The 19864-nt window shown below is 32.3% G+C and overlaps 1 protein-coding gene across 8 annotated transcripts in view; it reads right to left on the bottom strand.

The window, feature by feature from the left end:
- Positions 1–1017: 1017 nt before the first annotated feature.
- The window catches only part of SENP7 (SUMO specific peptidase 7), a 128218-nt gene continuing 109371 nt past the window's right edge, over positions 1018–19864 (bottom strand). For 7 of the 8 annotated variants that reach the window (XM_010978431.3, XM_031456511.2, XM_031456499.2 and 4 more), the window contains 12 exons: positions 18694–18873; positions 17189–17451; positions 15414–15547; positions 13900–14016; positions 10407–10529; positions 9060–9152; positions 8290–8414; positions 7238–7290; positions 5870–5913; positions 5704–5772; positions 4901–5051; positions 1018–2860 (listed from right to left, as the gene is read on the bottom strand). In XM_010978431.3, the coding sequence (XP_010976733.3) occupies positions 2723–2860; positions 4901–5051; positions 5704–5772; positions 5870–5913; positions 7238–7290; positions 8290–8414; positions 9060–9152; positions 10407–10529; positions 13900–14016; positions 15414–15547; positions 17189–17451; positions 18694–18873 (1490 nt within the window). In that variant the 3' untranslated portion in view covers positions 1018–2722. The remainder of the gene's footprint in view (positions 2861–4900; positions 5052–5703; positions 5773–5869; positions 5914–7237; positions 7291–8289; positions 8415–9059; positions 9153–10406; positions 10530–13899; positions 14017–15413; positions 15548–17188; positions 17452–18693; positions 18874–19864) is intronic. The other variant, XM_064495852.1, reaches the window with a different exon arrangement.

Below are 19864 nucleotides of genomic sequence, written 5' to 3'. Positions count from 1 at the left end.
GACAAGCTTAGTTACAAGAAACTACAGAGGGAAGCAAGGATACATGTTTTCCAAGAGTATTATGTTCTGGTCAAGAAGGCCTTCAGGGTATGCATGTCTACTCATAGTTCTCCCAATCCAGACAGTTCAACAATTAGAGGTCACTTTCATGATAGAAAAAAAAATATTGAATACAACTAACATTTATTCTAGCTCAGTATTCCTCCAAAGAAATAGTATTGAAAGAAGGAAAACCTAAGATAATTTCCTATTAAGAAAGGGCTTAAGCTTGGAGTTAAGCCAAAAGTAATTAAAGTGTAAATGAATAATCTTACGTGACTAAAAAGTAGGTGATGGTGGAAAGATGAGAATAGAACGTAATTTTGAATCAGATTAGAAAGGGCTCTGTATGACAAGTCTAGACCTCTTTTCCCCCTAAAATAAAAAACAAAAAAACAAAAAAGCTGATTTTTAGAGGTATTCAACTTCTAAATCCTAGTTAAGTGATTGGATTATGACTTTAAAAATAAAAAAAAAAAGAGCTGCCACTTTCCTTACCCCAAGTGTTGCAAAACAAAAATAGTGTTATCTTCTCTAAGAGGGCTTTCCCTGTCCACTGACAACCCTCTTATTATCTACCACCTCTCACTAACACAAACACGCACGCACACACAGACACACACAGACACACACACACACACATCCCAGGCTGAACACACTCCTGTGCTCCCAAAGAAACTCTATGATTGTTTTTAACAGGGACTATTAAAACTGTTCATACGTCCACTTCTCCCATCAGACTATAAATGACTTAGGAATAAGAGCTGCCCTTCAATTTTTTCTACCTAGTACGCTGCCTGCTAGTAGTAGATGCTCAAAAATGTTCCCTGGACTGACAATCAAATTAACTATATGTCTGCTAAAACAGGAAGAAAAATTAATCTAAGCATCAATTATATGATGGCACTGAGAATAATACAATTTAAAATTTATCTCTATGAATGGCTTACATTTTTTAAGAAAAAAATTACACCTCAATTTAATGAATTAAAAACATGTTTAATATAAAATGTTGATATTCTCAAAGTATTATTTCCACATTAATTTAGGAAAATGAGTTTTAAACAATCTTCAAAACATGATAAAGGACAGTGGTATCTTTGAAAAACATACAAACAAAAGAAGTTAAGAAGTCACAAGAAAATGTATTATATACTTGTTTTCCCAAAATTAGATATACAAAATAATTAATAGTAATCTAAAAAAGTCCCCTCCCACACACACACAAATTGGGAATGAAATATGTAATTATAACCACCTTTATAAGAAATCTCCAAAGGACAAACATCTTTAACAATATAAAGATGGTGACAGGATTAACAGAAACTTAAGGACACTAGGCTTAACTCACAACTTCAATTCACATAATTTTTAAATAAAATGTTCCGACTTTTAGCCTCATCTTAAATTGCCTTTGCTTCATTGCTCTACATACAAGAGATGCTTTAAACAGAATGTAAATCCAAGAGATGCTTTAAGCAGAACATTAAAATATAATTAAAAACCATTTTTATTGTCTGAGAAAATACAATATAATCATCCTCTCAAAGTATTCCTGACAGCATAAGGAGGCTGTGAAGCGTTTAATCACATGAAATACCACCATCATCACATCAATTCAGAACTGTTACCTGAACATTTAATAAAAACTCTGCTCCACGAGGATCACAGATCTCTAAAAGTTATGATTTAAATTTTAAAAGCAATGAGAGCAATCTGGCTTTTGCAGATGAATAGTGGGTAAGTGGAGCGATAAAATTATATATTTAGCTCTAACAATAAATAAGACTTTGAGGAGTTTTTAATTAAAGTTATGAAAACACTAATTTTATCTTCTATACTTAAAAGAAACTGTGTACATATATTCTGGGTACCAGAATAGGATAGGATTCAATTTTTATATAGCTATACCTCAAATAAACTAAGCTGAACTACATATACAGTTTTAAAAACCTATTTTGGATAGCTAAATTCTTTGTGTCCGAATTTCACTCTGAATGAACTAAACTCTCAGATCCCCACACATGACATCAAAAGAAATGGAAAACAAATAACAATTAGAGCAGAGTGACGGTTCCATTTAGCAACTGAGAAAAATAAGCTGCGCTTTGAAAGAGTGCATTTTTATTACCTTCCTAACATAATGTCTTCTCTTACACTATACAGAAGGGATGCCGTAAATGGCATTTTCTGAAGCCTTGATACTAAAATTCTTTTTAAAAAAATACACAGTATTCATACTGCATGCTTGAGTTGCAAAGAACAGAATTACAATATAATGTGACTTGTCAAATTTGACAAGCACTGGGGCTGGCACCAGGGAGGACCTACCTCCCTTCAACTCCCAGTTATGTGGAAGTACAGATCACATAGTTTTCTTATCTACAAAAACATTCCCACATTACATACGCTATTGCATAATCCAAGCATATTTAATCAGAAAAATATCAAATATTTATGAAATTTTAATTTCTAATAAGTTTCTCTATATCACCCCTATTTCCATCCCATCTACACGATCCCGACAATTCTAATAATATATCTTATATATTTTAAATAATGTACAATGACTTATAAAACTACTACAAGTTATCTTCTTCTCTGTGAGCTGGCTAACACAAATGCTGGTAAGCGGCTTTCCAGTAATCGTATAGAGCATCTGTGTCATGTTTGTACAGATTAACTAGCTATTGCTGCCCTTCTGTTGCTGTAAATGAAGTTTCAAAATGAGCTCTCGAATATCTTCCCGTTTGGTCTTTATCACATGACGAGGAAACCATTTCTCCAAATGAATTGGAAGTTCAAAGTTAACAATAGGATCCTAACGAGAGAAAAGACAATACAATCACTTTAGCATTATAATTCAAATTTGTTTTAATTTCATTTTTGTAAGAGATGAGAAATTGCTAACTTATTAAAATAACAGCTTTACTGAGATATAATTCACATACCATACAATTCTCCTACTCAGTTGAATGATTTTCAGTATATTCACAGAATTGTGCAACCATCACCACAATCAACTTCAGAATATTTCACTAAATTGCTAACTTTTGAACATCAAAAATAAATACCATCTGTTTTGCTACAATGCATGTTTAAGTGAATTATGAATTAGTGCAAACGGAATTGATAAACAGAGAATAATGCAGCACAATGCAGAAGTCCAGTTGGTTTGAACACGATTTTTTCCAAAATGTTAATATTTTGAAACTATTAAAAGAGAAAGCCTTAGCAGTAAATGAAGAGTCTCAGATAAAAAAACAGAAAATCCTGCAGAAGTACCGTCTTTTAGTGCAAGAAACAGCCAATTAAATGGCTTCAAGAACTGCTACATTTTCCATTGTATTAAACTGATCAATGAAGTTGCAAGTTCCAACTACAAAGACATTTCTGCCTGTGTTTTAAAGAATAAATAACTGCTGAAGAAGGCTTCCCCTAGATCATGTTCATAAATTTGATGAAACTATTAGAAGCCATATGTAAGAAGGACTTACATCTTGAAGAAGAAATTAAGAGTCCCAGGGTATAAAGTTGAAGTGATGGACTGACTGTGATTCTAGGAGCAAATGTGGAGATTTAACTCTGCAAGTATTTTTATTAGAATTAATACTGTTTTTGTTAAGGTCAAGTTACAAAGTTCCACAGGTTTTGAGTGGTCAACCTGAAATCTATTTTCTTCAACCTATGCTGTCACATTAGTGTACAAATATATTTGTACAAATATATTCCCCTCCACCAAGGAATCTTCATTAAACAGTGCTGCAACCTACACTAGAAGTTCTACAGACTAAAGCTACACATAAAGTAGAATTATGTAACAGACTCATAATATGTTATGTAATAAAGCACTTTGGATATCCTAAAAACAAAAGCAAATCTCTTCGGAAAGAGTATTAGAAGACCAGAACTGTCACCGTATAATGAAGTTCCAGTGTAGGAATAAAAAAGGAAAACAACAATAACAATGTAACATGTTGAATGGTTTTTCATAATGTGTACCATCGTCTACTATATATTATCAATCCTCCCCAATTATACAAGAAGTTGTAACTGCATACTGTAACCTTTATGCTTTGAAAGCACCTTTAAGGATTCTCCAAACAAGCCTTATACTCATCTCCATAAATAATATTGGTAATGACTGAAGTAATGAGCTAACAGCTCAAAAAGCAAAGGGTGATCCCTTGCTATTTAATATCTCTTTTAAATGTTGCTACAGTTCCTATAGAGTCTCTGATAAGCTGGATAATAATACCCATACTTGTCACTGTACTTATGTAGTTTAAGGTTTTCTCAACTTCTTGAATACACAAGTTTTTAGTTTTGAAAATTCTTCTTCAAATATGTATCTGCTTCATTCTGTCTCTCCACCCCACTCCCCAATCCTCCTGGGACTCCAATTACATATAAATTAGACTTTTTGACTGTATCACACTTATCTCTTATGCTCTGTTCTCTTCTTTACATTCTTTTCCCTGTCTGAGCTACAGTGAGATACCTTTAGTCCTTTTTTTAAATTCCCTAATCCTATCTTCTGCTGTATTCAGTGGACTGTTAAATCCATCCAGTAAGTTCTTAATTTCAGATATATCATTATGCATTTTCGGCCCACTTGATTTTTCTTAGCAGATTTCATTTCACACATTTTGTTTATCTTTGACTATTTTCTCTAACATATTAATCATATAATTTTTAAGTTCTTATTTGGCTAATCCCAGTATCTGGGTTGTATGCAGTTCTATGCCTTTTTTCTCCCTCTGATAACCTGTAACATTTTCCTGCTTCTTTGCTTGCCCAGTAATTTTGTGATTATATGCTGATAATTGTGAATTTAGAACATATTTATATCTTTACATACCTTAAAGAAGCTTTCCACATATTGAAGTAAATATACCCCACAATCACTGCTATTATCTTGTTTAGGAACTTTAGGGCACAGGTCCACCATGTTTGTTTTGCTGAATTCACGATGAGTTTTTCGTTTAACTTCCCACTCTACCTCTAAATACCTTAAATCATCAAAAAGTAGAGTGACTTGAGTAGAAATTTCTTTACTATTATGTAACACTTTCACAAAGATCAAAAAACATTTGCTGCCAAATATGTTGCCTCCAGACACACTGCCAGACTAAACTTTAACAGTACAAATTATAATATGTGAGGCTTCAAAAGTGCTACTTTAAAGAAAATCACCTGAGTTTCAAAATAAAAGCTAGATTTTTTCAACAACTCAACTTTCATAACTCATATACATAAATAACTTATATTACAAAGTAATTTAACAAATTATTTTTAAACTTTAGTTGGTAGCTTTTTCCATATCCTACAGTAAATTTTAAAATTACAAACACACATGATAAGAATGTAAGAGTTCTTACTTCTTGTTAAAGCATTACTTTTGATAACCACTAATAGTTGCAATGCTGTTGTAAAACTATGCTTTTGTTCAATTATAACTACAAGTTCTAAATTTACTTTTAATTTATCCTTGAGAAACATTTTAATACTTGAAGATTAAGACATAATGGTGATATTTATTATTAATTATTTATAGGCCTCATCTAAACACATAATAAAATATAATTCCTGACATAATCTTTTCAGTAATTCTTAAGGTAACCTAATAATTATTGAGATTTTAGTAAAATTGTCATTACTTACTCTCGTAAATTCTGAACTGTGTTTTGTATAGAAGCAGCTTTTAAGGAGTCTAGAATGAGAATACACGGCCTATGAAAAGTAAAAGAAGAAATCAATATGGACATATGTGCATAGAAAGTAAACCTAAATATCTGAAAAAAACTGTATTATTATAGCATGTACCTACCTTTTACACATTTTCTTTGGTACTGATGTATTCATCTCAGGACTCTAAAATAACATGAATTTTTATGACTTTACAATTAAAGCTAGTTTATGACTTTACAATACTCAGTTACTCTTTAAAATATTTCTAACAACTATGAAATTAAAATTTCAAATATTAGAGTTCTTTTCATCAACTGAAGTAAGCCAACATCATTTTTCAAAAATTTTTTGATTTATGTTCTTATACTGGTGAAACAATAGTTTATATACTTTTACATGTGGCCTCAATAAGTTATGGAGCTTTAATATGGCCTAAAACACAACATGGAACTTGAATTGCTTCCATTCAGACTTGCCATCTTAGCAAAGATAAACATGTTAATTTAACCTGTCCTTATACATATTCTCTTAATATACAATGTCAGTAGAGACAGGCTGCTTCCCCTTGAAACATAAGAAGCAGAGTATTAATACGTATTAAGGGACAAGAGATGGGTTATTTTGTTAATTTTGATAAATTTGAGAATAGATCAAATTTTCTTCAGTGTGGAACTTCTCACTACCTATATTATTCTAATATAACAGTGAATCTCTAAGAGGAATAGGACACAGGGCCTACTCAACTTAACTGACCTTAGAATTCTTGTTATCATAAACTGCATCTCAGAATAAGTGTTCCAAGGAACTCAGTCTGGGAAACCTGGCTCTGGGAGCAAGAAGGAACTCCCTTATTCTGCCACTGTGACAGCAGAAAAGGAAACCACCTTCCTTCTGCCCACCCTATTCCAGTGACAGTAAAGACACAGGCCTGGGCCAAGGAGGCTGCTGCTGCTGCCTGTATTTATTAAAAAAAAAAAAAAAAAAAAAAGTATGTGGCTACCTAATCAAGAACAATGAAATCTAGACCATGAATACCAGTTTGGAGGTCTATTTAAAGAGAAGTTAACAGTAACTATCTTAGCCTCAGGAGTCATATGGATTGACCATGAGTCTACTTTGAATAATTTTCACCAACAATTCACAATAATAGAATGTTGAATATAAAACATAGGTTATTAATTACTCTAAGCACAAGAAATTCTGACTTAATGAAGAATAATGTACATTTTTCTATAGAAATTGGAAAAGTAGCCAATCAAGATCAGATAAACTAGTAAATAAACAAACCTAGAGAGTTAAAGTAAGCTAAACAGACGCAAGAAGAATGATAATTTCTCTTGTTCTCTTTCCTATCCCAACAAAATACATCAAAGGATCATAAAACAGCACAATTTAATTATGGTCCACCAATATCCATCATAGCTCACTTAGCTATGCCTTGTTTTACAGATAATATTATTATATTTATGAGTTTTCCTTCCTTTACATCTATAAAAAACACACTTACTTGGGAATCCTCCGTACCCAAGGACAGTGCTGAAGTAGTATGTAGATCATTATCTAGTTAGGAACAACAAAGCAGTTATGTGTGATAATTTTATGTATAATACAAAGCATTTAGATAAGCTTAAACTGAAATTTGTATGCATAGCAGTAAATAAAGGGAAAAAATACCCGGAATCTATTTAGTTATTTTTCATGGTTAATGTTATGAAAAATTCAATTAACACAGAAAACTGATCATGGATAGCTGTCATCAGACAATACATAAAGCCCAGAGCCAAAACCTGAACTGCCAGTTAGCTGGGCCAGTTTCCTATAAAAAGACAGTCTTCAAAGACTGCTCAATGATCAAAATCCCTAGTGTTTAATTGTGGAGGATTCTTAATTTGCCTAGTAATAATTCTTCTAAACTATGATCACAGAGGGTTGCAAAAATATACTTTTGAAGCACAAGAGGATTAAACAAAATTGAAAATAATCTGCTCTTTTATTGGTTTTTCTTCCTTCCCCACTAGAGAAAGGTTTTGGCCAGTTATGAAGAGTTATGGCTATTATTAATTTGCTTACCACTTAGACTACAGCTATAAAATATAATTTTGATTTGTTTTCTGTTTGCTTACTTCATTAAGATTGGGTTTGCTTCATTTGCTTACTTCATTAATGTAAGAAAAATCATGGAAGAATTATAAGAGACCTGATACTACCTAGCCCAATTACTAGTGTCAACAAGAATTGTGCTCATTTATATTAAGAAAAAGAAAAAACAGGAGATTTCAAGCTATGCCTGAAGATTCACAGCATGAATTGTTAGGCACATTAGCAAGATGATACTATAAAAAGTACTATGATAAAACCTGATCTAACAGTATAACTTGAGAATTACATTTTGTCTATACATGAGTCTGGGCATCTATCATGAAAATTTCAGACACTATTTCTTCTAATATGTTTAATGATAATAAATAACTATACTATCTGTTAACTTCATATTGTTTGCTACATTCATTTTACTGTTACTATCATTATTAAAAACACCATCTATGCTAAGTTTATCACCTATTGTTTTATTGTCATGTTGGGATTGCTGAGCCTGGGAGTGCTGGGATATAGTTTGTGGAAAATCTTCATACACAGCTTCTTCTAACCATGGAAAACAAATGACTGCAAGATACCAGTGAGACCTGTTGAAAAAGAAATAAGTTCTTAATAACACAAAATCTAAACAACCTAGAAGAATAAGTTCAAGAACTATAGCTGAGAAGGTGGGTATGATAAACTTCTTATCTATTTTGACGAAGTCCATTCTAATATCTGATATAATACAGAACACACATTCCAAACTAATTTAAAAAGTAGTAAGCCTTCTTAGAGTAAAATCTGAGTAATTCAGACTAATTTACTTTCATATAATTGGTGTGTCCTGTTAAAGATCTGGTTTAATAAATAGACTTATAGCATCACCTTCTTTCTATTGGTGCGTAAAGAGCTTGTTCTCATAAGCATTTGAAGATTCTTCCTAAAACACTCTGATCTTTTGTCTTCAAAATCTTTTCTTGAGTACCCCCAACCAAAAATTCAATGTCTCAGTCATTATAGTCTTGTGGGCAACTATCATTTTAATTTTTTCACTATTTATAATATAAATACCATCAAACCAAAATCTAAGATAAATAAACTCATTATTTTAGCTACTTCTTTAGAAAAAATTAAAAATAACACCTAAGTTTATATATCCACACTTTTTATTGCTTATTAATCTAAAAATGCACAAAATATTTTTTCTGCACTGTCTGTGATTTTGTTTTTAAGTAATCTGAAATACTTACGACTCATTTACAGGCACAAAGATATAATCTTTATTAAAGATGTTTATGTGACGAGTCCATGTTCTTACTCTTTTATGTCTTCTCTGAGCCATTCTAGAAATGTAAAAGATAGATATATTTGGTATACAAAAAATTAAAATTTTAAGATAAGGTTTTCAAGAGTCCATTTTATACACTGAAAAATGCTAGTTTTAGCTTATTTAATCATCTTCTTCAAGATATAATATTTAATGGACTAGAAAATTATCTCCTTTTATTAACTCCTGGCTATTTTTAGTCCAGCACAATGAAAACATCTCTGGGTTAGAAGTTAAAAGATAAAGATTTCAGTACCAGCCTGTTCTGTCACTCACCAGAGTTCTGCCAATCTTTATTGCCCTGCTTCCTCAACTGAAAAATGCCCTATATATCTAAAAACATTGTTATGGGAAGGAATAATGTACAAAAATGTACCTTGTAAAGTGGTAGACAAAAGTTTATGTTAACTTTTTAAAAAACAAAACCCCTTAATTTTATCAGGGTTCTTCTGTAGAGATTATCACACGGATTGTTAGGGTGGGGGAGGGATGAAGCAGTTCCATGCTCACAGCTGTCTGAGTCAGTGCTATTTAAGCTACAAAATCTACTCCTTCCTCCTCCATGCCCATCCCTAGCCACCGCTCTATAGGTTTTAGAATTAATCAAAAAATACTTGGACAGAAATTCAGCTAAATTATGAGGACAAATATGGTATTTTGTGCACTGTTAAATCAGTTTAATTAAATAGTAGTATGTCAGTAAGGGTGTGACCAAGAAAACATACACCACCCTATGTATTTAAGACAGATAAAATGTAATGCAAAGAATTGGCTTCAGTGGTGATAAAAAAGTGCAAAGCCAAAAAAGGCAACCAGGGAGGCAACCAGAGATTAGCATAGTAGGACAATGCTACACTTTATGCTGAAGGGCAAAGTGAAGAAGCAGCACCTCCAGATGGAAGCTGGAGCTCTACCAGGTCCGTCCGGTGCAAGACAGACCCAGAGCAGAAACAGAACCACTACCAGAGTAACTGCCAAGGCAAAGATGGTACAGTAGAAAACATCCTGGCTGCTTCTTTCCTTGCCCTCCAACCTCAGTGTCCCCCACAGAACATGCAACTGGAAAAGCAACCTGCAAGAGTCAGCCTCCCTGTGATAGGGAACAGAACAGAAGGGTGAGAAACGTCTCCCAGAGCAAACTGGCCCAAGATCTGCACAAGTGGTAATTCTGCTCACTCACTCTGGGAAGTAATGTAAGACATTATTTCACTAGGAGCGTCAAAACACTGTTTTCCTCTTAAAATTTAAATACATTAGAAGACTGACTTACGAAAGATTTGGATTATCTTCTGTTAAATTATTTTCCTTTCTCGTCAAGCATTTATAGAAAAAGCTACTAAAAATGTGACTTCGTTCAACAAGTTCATCAGATGCCTTCTCCAATATAAGATACCTGTAAAGTAGCAACACCTTAAAGTAAGTTATTTTTAGATTTTACTTGGTCTTCCTCCAATTATCTTATGTGTTCTGAAAATCTTCACTTTTTGTCCAAAGTCAAAACAATCTTGTAATTTGCTCTGATTTTCGCATTTTTTGTTCTTTAGTTACATCACCTTCTATTAAGGTCAGTTGAAGAAGAAATTTTCCATTTACTCACTCATTCACTCAACAATTATTTAACAAATTCCTAACATGTGCCAAGCACCACATTTACACTAGAGACACAGAATAAGAGGGGACAAAAAAAAAAAGCACCTGCCTCCATAGAGCTTACAATACAAAAAAGCGAGGGTACGAGGAAATATTAATCAAATAATCACACAATCAAATATAAAATTGAAACTATGACACTCCTAAATAAAACTAGAGAAACTTTAACAACTGAGACATAACTAATTTCTAAATCCTTAATCCATTTCTATACTAAAACAGCTCTTCAATATAAGGTTATAATTTAATCACTTAATAATTAAGCCCTTCAAAATCAGGTAACTGCTATTCTTAATAGTTTATAAAGGTTCAAAAATGATCTTGTAATTGCTTTTTTTTTTAGAAAAAAGCATAAAAAACAAACACAACTTGAATTTTTTTAATGTAGTTGTGGGGAGGGTATTCTATGTGGAAGGAAACACGAAGAATGATTTTGCTGTGCTACAAGTGTTCTTTATCTTGATCTGGATGATGATAACATGAGTGCACACATAAATGAGCATTCATGAGCTGCACACTTAAAATTTATGCACTTCACTACTTGAAAGTTATTCATCAATTTAAACAATAAACAGAAGAGAGGTTTTAAAAAGTTAGAATCCTCTCTGAAAAGAAGTCAATAAGACAGAGATACAGAAAGTTTAGTGAAGAGAAAGTATAGGAAAATACTATTAGAACTGAATTAGAAATAAAATTTTGTTAGTTAATTCCAATAAAACCTAACATTAACAGCAAAGATGATCCATTTCATCTCACAAAATATAAATGTGACACTATTACAGGGATACAAAAATAAGTAAGATGTTTAACCTTTAGAAAGAGAATAATCATAATGCCACCAAATAACTTTAAAATAAAGCAAAATATTATAAGCACCATAAAAGAGATGCAAATGAAGTATTATGACAGTTAATATCTATTTAGGATCAGGAAGTTTCAAGAAGGTAACACTTCCAAGGAATCCTGAAAGAGGAATAAAACTTCAACAGGTTATGATAAAGAGGAGAGTATTGCAAGAAGCAAGAAAAACAGGGCATTAAGGCAGAAGAGTGAATAAGAATGGGCTTTGTTTAATAAACTATTTATAATTAAATTTTGCTGGACTATGTCATATGCATAGGGTTATTAGCTGAAAGACCGATTATTGTCATATTATCAAGACACTCAAATGCCTATGTTTGAGCTCATTTTGATGAGTAATAAGAAATTACTAAATGTTTCTAGTGGGAATTGCATCTTACAGAGCAGTTCAAGAATAATAATAGTGGTAATAATATATGTAACAGATCAGAAAATAGAGACAAAGGATATAGGAGATGAGTGAAGAATAACAATTTAGGTAAGATGCATAGTACTAAAAATATCATGATGAGAAAATAAAGCAAATAAATGAATTAGACAGAATCTACCACTCAGGCAACTGAGTATGTAGAGAGGGGAGGGTGAAGAGTCAATGATAACAGACTTCACTCCCAGCCAAGATGGAACAATAGGGACCAGATTTACACTCCTGTTTGAAACAAGTAGAAAACTGGACAAAATAAATGAAACAATAGTTTTCAAAATAGTGGGTATGATATAACAAAGAACAGTGACCCCTGAGAAATGGAGAGGTCCATAATTGCTCCAGCTTACTGCCTTGACAAGTTTCCAGGCTGCAGCACAGGAAGGGACAACCCAGGTGGAGCCTGACAGGCTCCCAGAGCGGAGGAGATGCTGAGAGTCAGAAGAGAAGAAGGCAGTGGGAGCTTGCAGATCAGAATATTGGAAAAGAAAAAGCAGTATAGAGAGAGAACTCCAGACATTTGCAGAGTCCTCCTCTAGGATTTAGCAGAATACTGATCATTGCATGTATATAAAGAAAATGTCCAAGGCTGAGGAAAAGAACTACCTGAAAAAATTAGAGGGAATGGTACCCACCATTCACACAGGCTGCAGGAATGGTGCCTGTTCCTACTAGCCAGTCTGGAAAACCTTGTAATTCATGAAGCACTGAGTAGAGCACTCAGAAGGGTCTTTCCTCAGTGGCAGGGATTAACTTGTTGGTCTCACCTAACAGCTCTTAAAAAGCAAGACCCTTAAAATCATCAAGCTGTTTCCAAACAATCTGTATTTCAAAACAAAATTCAAGAATATTTACAGGAATAAAAAAATACCCCAGCACCCAATTTAAAAATTACCAGACATTCAAAGAAGCAAAAAACAAATAAACAAAGACTCATAATGAAGAGAGAAAACAGTCAATTGAAACAACCCAGGACTAACACATATACTAGAACAAGTAGAAAAGGACATTAAAATAGTTATTATATAATAATTATGCTCCACATGTTTAAAAAATTAAATAGAGACATGAAAGATATAAAAAAGACCCAAAGAGAACCTCTAGCAATTAAATCTACAATGTCTGAGATGAAGAGCAGATGATAATTTGAGATTCTGAGCCTAAGAGACTCGAATAAGGATAGCACTATTAGTAAAACAATAGGGCCTCTTCAGCAGTAAGATGATAATAAACTGGTTTGGGAAGAGCCAGTGAAATAATTAGGAGACATCTTGAAGAAGTGCTGGAAATGTAGGTCTAGGGATATAGTACAACATGAGGGCTAGAGACAAATCACTTTTGCACGAAAGTTTATAAAACTTTCCTATATATTTCTTCAGCTTGGCTATAAAAAAAGTGAAAATTATTTTTAATGGAACAGTGATATGGATTTTTAAAATGACATTAACTCTTACAGTGCTTTAAGACACAATAGCTAACTACACAGAATTGCTTCTTTTCAGTTCCCAAAGTGATTTGTAATTATGTAATACAAATATAATATAATAATACAAAAGACAAAGAGCTATCCATCAAAAACAAGCCAATTAATAAAACAAAAACAAAAATACAGTAACTCTTCTGAAGTATACAGTATCTATGGGAAGTAAAGGAATGAAACTGAATTAGTCAACTCTAGAAAACTTTGGTAGGCAAACATTTTTCAAATCTGGTATTTTGGCAGGTTATTTTTAGCTAGAGTTAAAACACTTCAGAGATAAAGATATTCACTTTAAGATTCACATCAAAACCTGTAAAACAAGTGAGATCATTTATCACTGGTACTTACTTAAGGTAGAAATCAATGATCACATCATTAAGAAACTCTCCTTCTTCTAAGCACTCCAGATCTTCGTTAGTTACTCCTAAACCCCCTTTAGTAGGTGGTGGAGGATACACAATCAACCTTCAAAAGTAAAAATAAAGTTGAAATATATTAATATTGAAAATTCTAGTATCAAAGAGATTTGTTATATGGAACAATAACAGGGAAGAAGTATTCAGTAGCTAAAATGTGTAGGTAAAAAATATTTGACAGAATACAAGCTATTATATTTTCCTTCCTTTATTTTCACAAGCTACTGATAGTACTCTCAGTGAGTACCTTATAATTTCTAATTCTTCCCATATGGGCTAGTCTTAAATTTGTCTGATCAATTGGTTTATATCTCACATTCAGTTACAATATCACTGAAGATGTGTCTCTTATGTACAATTTTTAACATTCAAAAAACCAAAGTAATAAACTATAGAAGATTTTCCTATGTTCCACTTCCCAATGCCAAGACTGGTTCCTTTCCATTCAAAAGAGCCAGCAGTCAAAAATTATGTTCTCCCACTGATGGCTACTCTACACCAGCAGCTGGGCAATGAAGAAATAACACTGGAGCTTAGGAGGCAAGTTTCCCATAACAAAGTGCTTACAATATAAAACTCAAGAGAACAAAAAGGAAATGAATAATTACAACACAACCAGAAAGAAATGAAAAACAAGATGACAACGAATTACGCATGTTTCCTCTGGCACTCTCTTTTAAAGCTCAGAAATCAAAGCAATTGTGAATTCTGGCTACAGTCTTGGAACAGACAGCGTGGTACTCATGGCACAAATATAGTCAATAATAAAAGTATAATATGTACTTCTTGAACTAGAAAGATTCAAGTAGAATCACCTGCAATTGATTTAATCTTGGTAACCATGGCACCTAAATCAAATAATATGTGAAAATTTTAAATGCTAATATAATAGTTACTAACTTATTGGCTATTTTCCTATCTCATAATTTCACTTTTTTTTCCTAACAAAGGAATCACATAAAGGACTAGAAATCACCCTCAAATGCACAGACTCCCTTATTCTGCCTTACCACCCAAAGAAGACATATAAAAGGCAAAATGTGAACAAAGAAGCAACATCTGAAAGGGAAGTTCTGCTAAACTCCAAAGTACCTTAAACTGAAGCACACTTTAGCAAGCAATTTCATTTTTCCTATCATATATTCAGATATGGAACATATACTCCTAAAAACCATACATTGCTATTTGAATATTTTCAATAAATGCTTTAATCTTACCAAATTTGACATATTGGCTACTATTTCTGACTTACTTACATAAAACGAAACAAAATGGCATGGGTTGTTTTCTTAATAATTTCTTTTAACTTTTTAATAATTATTTGTTATTAACTGTCAGCAAGAAAGTCAAAACATTTTAAAAAGGTAAAATACTTAAAATCAACAACATGAATGAAAACTACTAATTTGCCCACCTATTACAAACGGGATATGACACAGTACATACTTCTGAACAGGTCCAGTGTGCCTGACTTCTCGCCATTCTTCATCTGGATTAGATGTAATAGAAAGTGAGTAGCAACCACTACTTTGCTTCTGCAGTAAGGTGTAAGTAGGCTTGGCTGTATCTGCATGTGAGGGCTGACAGAAAATGGCAAAGAAAAAGGTCTTATAAATACATATCAACTCTCAAAAGAACAAAGTCAAAACCTAGACTTGTAAGAGAAAATGTGACAAAAAGAAATACATACCAAGAGTTATATATATTTTTAGAATTTCTACAAAGATATAACCAAACAAAATAATACTTTGGATCAAACAATACTGTGCATACAGTGACCAAAGTTTAACCTGAAGTGTTACTTACAGATCTGGGCTTTATAATTAAATTAGAATCTGAAAGCAGTGCATTTTGTTCAAAATAAACAAAAGAGGTAATAAATAGTAGGACAAAATTTAAAAGAGAGACCAAAAAGAGTTTATAACATCATAAATTGATATTTTATTGTTAAGTGGAAAAATACAAATTTATATATACTATGTAATTACCAAGCAAAATTTTTACGACATTATATTAAAGATGGTGGTGAAGTCTTACACCTTGTCTTCCATTAATGTAACTTTCTATTGACCTTTTAAATAAGAGATCAGCCCCAGACCAAAGCCACATGTAAGTGTGTGTGTATGCAGGCACAGGTCACAACAAACTTAATAAACACTTTTCTTTCTAGAGGTATTTGGCAGAGATATACAAGCCACATGTATATTCCCAACCTCCTATAAAAATAAAACATAGAATTTTTTAACTTACTATTATTTCAAGACAATTTTAGATTATAAAAGAATTGCAAAAAACAGACAAGCCTCTCCCAGATTCCCCTAATAATAACATCTTATATAACCATAGTACAAGTATCAAAAGTAAGAAATTAATGTTGGTGTTGTGTTCATATTATAAATTATACACTTTATTCTGATTTTACTGGTTTTCCACTAATAAATTTTTTCTGTTTCAAGATCCTGTAATTCTTCAGTCTTTTCCATGTCTTTCATGACCTTGATATTTTTTTGACTGTTGGTCAGTTATTGTGTAACTAGCCTTGTCTGATTTTCTCATGATTAGATTGAGGTTATACAATACTAAGAAGAATGCCACGGAAGTGATGTACTCTACTCTATGCATGATATGACAGGTATGTTATGTCGATGCGTCTCATTACTGGTAATGTTAATTTTGATCACTTGCGTTAAGGTGATGTCTGCCATGTTTCTCCACTGTAAAGTTACTACTTATTTTCCTTCTTGTAATTGAAATATTTGGGATGAGAGACTGAGATTATGCACATATCTTATCTCACCTTAAGTTTTCACCCATTAAATTAAGCATCTCTCAATGGACCTTACCTGCAACAATCATAATTTTCCTAGCAGTGGTTTTATATTTCTCTTATTCCTTTTACATTTATTAATTGGAATACTTTTCTAACAAAAGAATTGTCCCTTACCCACTATTTACTATTTATTTTTTATTCATTCATTCATTCATTCATTTTTATCAATATAGATTCATGGGTACATCTTATTCTTTGGTAATAATCACATGCTATCATTACTGATTTTGTTGATCTAAATGATCTAGCTTTGACATTGGGAGTTCTTTTAGGTTGGTTCCTATGCCCTTTTGACAAAATACAGCATTCTGAAATCATCCTAATTTCAATTAAAGAATTTTTACCAAACTGCCTCCCTCCCCCTCATTAATTACATTAATCATATGCTAACCTGAGATACTGATTTCATCTTCATTTCTTCAGCAGCAGCAGCAGGGAAAGAACAAGTTGAAGCACAGTAATAGTGAATAAAAGAACTTTCTTTTGAAGAGAGGTTCTGAAATAAAGGAAGTGCCTGAACCCAAGACAATGGATAAGAAAGCTCTAATTCTCCATTGGTTGTACTTATTTCTGTCATAATATCTTTCAATTTCAATTCTTCTCTTTGTGAAATAAAACTATGTAGCTCAAGGAAAATGAATTCAGTGGATTTTGCTATGAAAGAAAAAAGAAATTTTATCAGTAGTATTTTTCAAGGGGATTATAGTTAAAATAATTTATTAATAACAGTAAGTTGGTATATAACTCAACAAACTATTTTGTAGGTTAGTTAATAACTCAGGCAAATTAAATCCCAAAACAGGTCATTAGTAACCTGGAACCAAAACTCACAATTTTTAGACTGCTACTGCATTAGAATGGAAACTCCACAATGGAACTGACTGCTGTATCTCCAGTACCCAGAATTTAGTAGGTGCTAATAAATATTTGTTACTGAATGTATAACTAAATAAATAAATTATGACTAAGCAATTATTTTTCTCTAGTCTTTTCTATATATCAATTTTTTAATTCCAATTTCTAAAAATTTCTATTCAAATACTTCCTTCAAAATCATTTTGTCTCATCAATCATTTCAACAGTGGATTCAAATGACATTCTCTCCCTGCATAATGTTTATAAATGGCTCACTGTATTTTCCCAACTTCTTTGCTATTTAATCATGTGAATTTCCCCAACTAATTTGGAAGTAATTAGTTCAGCAAAACAAGACATTTTTTAAAGGTATAAAATTTCAATCACTACTTTATATCTTTAATGTGCAAGGGAGTAGGAGGGGAAATGATAGCGAGATTAAAGAGGTAAGAAAGAAACTTACTAATTTGATTCATCCAATTCTAAACCAGACTTTCTTAAGAACTGGAAACTAAACAGAGATGGGAAATATCTCAAGATGTATATATGTATGTATGTATGTATATATATATATACATACACCGGTAAGTGTTATAAGAACATACAAAAAAGTATTCAATCCAGTCTTAGAAAAATGATATGTAAGTAAATTGAGTTTTCTTTTTTAGAAACTGAAGGAAATGTTGAAGATAAAGAATTGTGTATTTTATTTAACTTTGCTACTGATTAGCTCTGTCACGTTTCATTATAAAATAAGGGCAAGAAACTCGTAAGACAGGTAGCCAAGGATGTCAACTGACTAAAAGATAAGGTAGTCCTTTCATTTTATAAGATAGTTTCACTTGGTTGAGTAAAATTATAAGGAGAAATTACATGAATAAAATAATTTATCTCACTATATATTAAGGGATTATCTTTAATTCAATGAACTTAATTTTAGTTCAATGAAATAATTATATCTACTAAATTATTTTAGAAGAAAATTACTTTATTTATAGGGCTTCTCAGATTATCCTGAAATTCAGAAATCTTTATACTCACATTGCTGGCTTAATAGAGAGTTTTCTAACTGGGTCTGAATCTCTTGAAGATAATTTGACGATACCCAAAGAAAGAGGATAGCATGACTTCTTTTACTGTGATCATTATCTTTACTTTTCCATAACCCAAACCTCTTTAAATGTGTGGTATCCACTAGCAATGAAATCTCATGCAGAGACACTGAAACAAATAAAAGATAACAAAGTAATAAATTAATCTATTTAGCAATACAACACTGTATGACTCTTAACACAATATATTTTTTAAAAAGAATTATATGCAAAGTTTTTTCTGAAATATTATTTCCTGTACACTTCACAGAACTTAGCTGAAATACCTAAACAGCATTATTAGAGTAAAAATGATCATATACAATTAGAAAGGGCCAAATAATTATTAAATGATAAATGTAGGAAGTTTGTCTCTCACACTATATAATCTCAGACTATCTTATCAATGCAGAAAACTAAGCAGAGTATAACTGAGAAAACTATGTAATTCTTTATCTTGGTCAATACTATCAACCAAGACTCCAAATGATAGCATGCTGTCATAAGCCACTTAACGCCTATTTTTCTTCTTCTAAAACATCTGCATTTCATGACACAGACCAGCCATTATTAAAAGATTCTCAAGAGTTAATACAAGCTTCTGAATGGTCTAAGACAAAATTTCTTTTAAAATTCTTCCAAGTTTTACTTCTCAAAACTTCTAGGTAATCACTCAGAATTATTACTCTTTCTCCCTCTTAGTGAGCTAAAAGAATCTCCTCCAACAACCTCATTTTTCATTCAAAGAAACATAGAAAACTAGTATAAAGAAGTCTTGAGGTCATCCGGTTCAACTTAAAGAAAATTAGCAGCTAAACTAGGAATACAAATATCAGTTAAGTATAAACCCAGGATGGTTACTTATTTGAAACAAATCTCTTACTATTCTCCCTTGCCCAGTTTCTGCAGGTGCCTGGCTACTCAAAACATAGTCCTCAGTCTGTGACATTGGCATTACCTGGGAGCCAACTGGAAATGCAGAAATCAGGCCCCACACTAGATCTACTGAATCAGAATCTTTGGTTTAGGAGGAGGGTATATAGCTCAGTGGTAGAGCACATGCTTGGCATGCACAAAGTCCTGGATTCAATCCCCAGTATCTCCATTAAAAATAAACAAAT

Source organism: Camelus dromedarius, chromosome 2 (assembly GCF_036321535.1).
Source record: "Camelus dromedarius isolate mCamDro1 chromosome 2, mCamDro1.pat, whole genome shotgun sequence".
In the NCBI taxonomy this organism is placed as follows: Eukaryota; Metazoa; Chordata; class Mammalia; order Artiodactyla; family Camelidae; genus Camelus; species Camelus dromedarius.
Note: the sequence above shows the minus strand (reverse complement) of the source record. Positions and strands in the feature narration are given on the sequence as shown.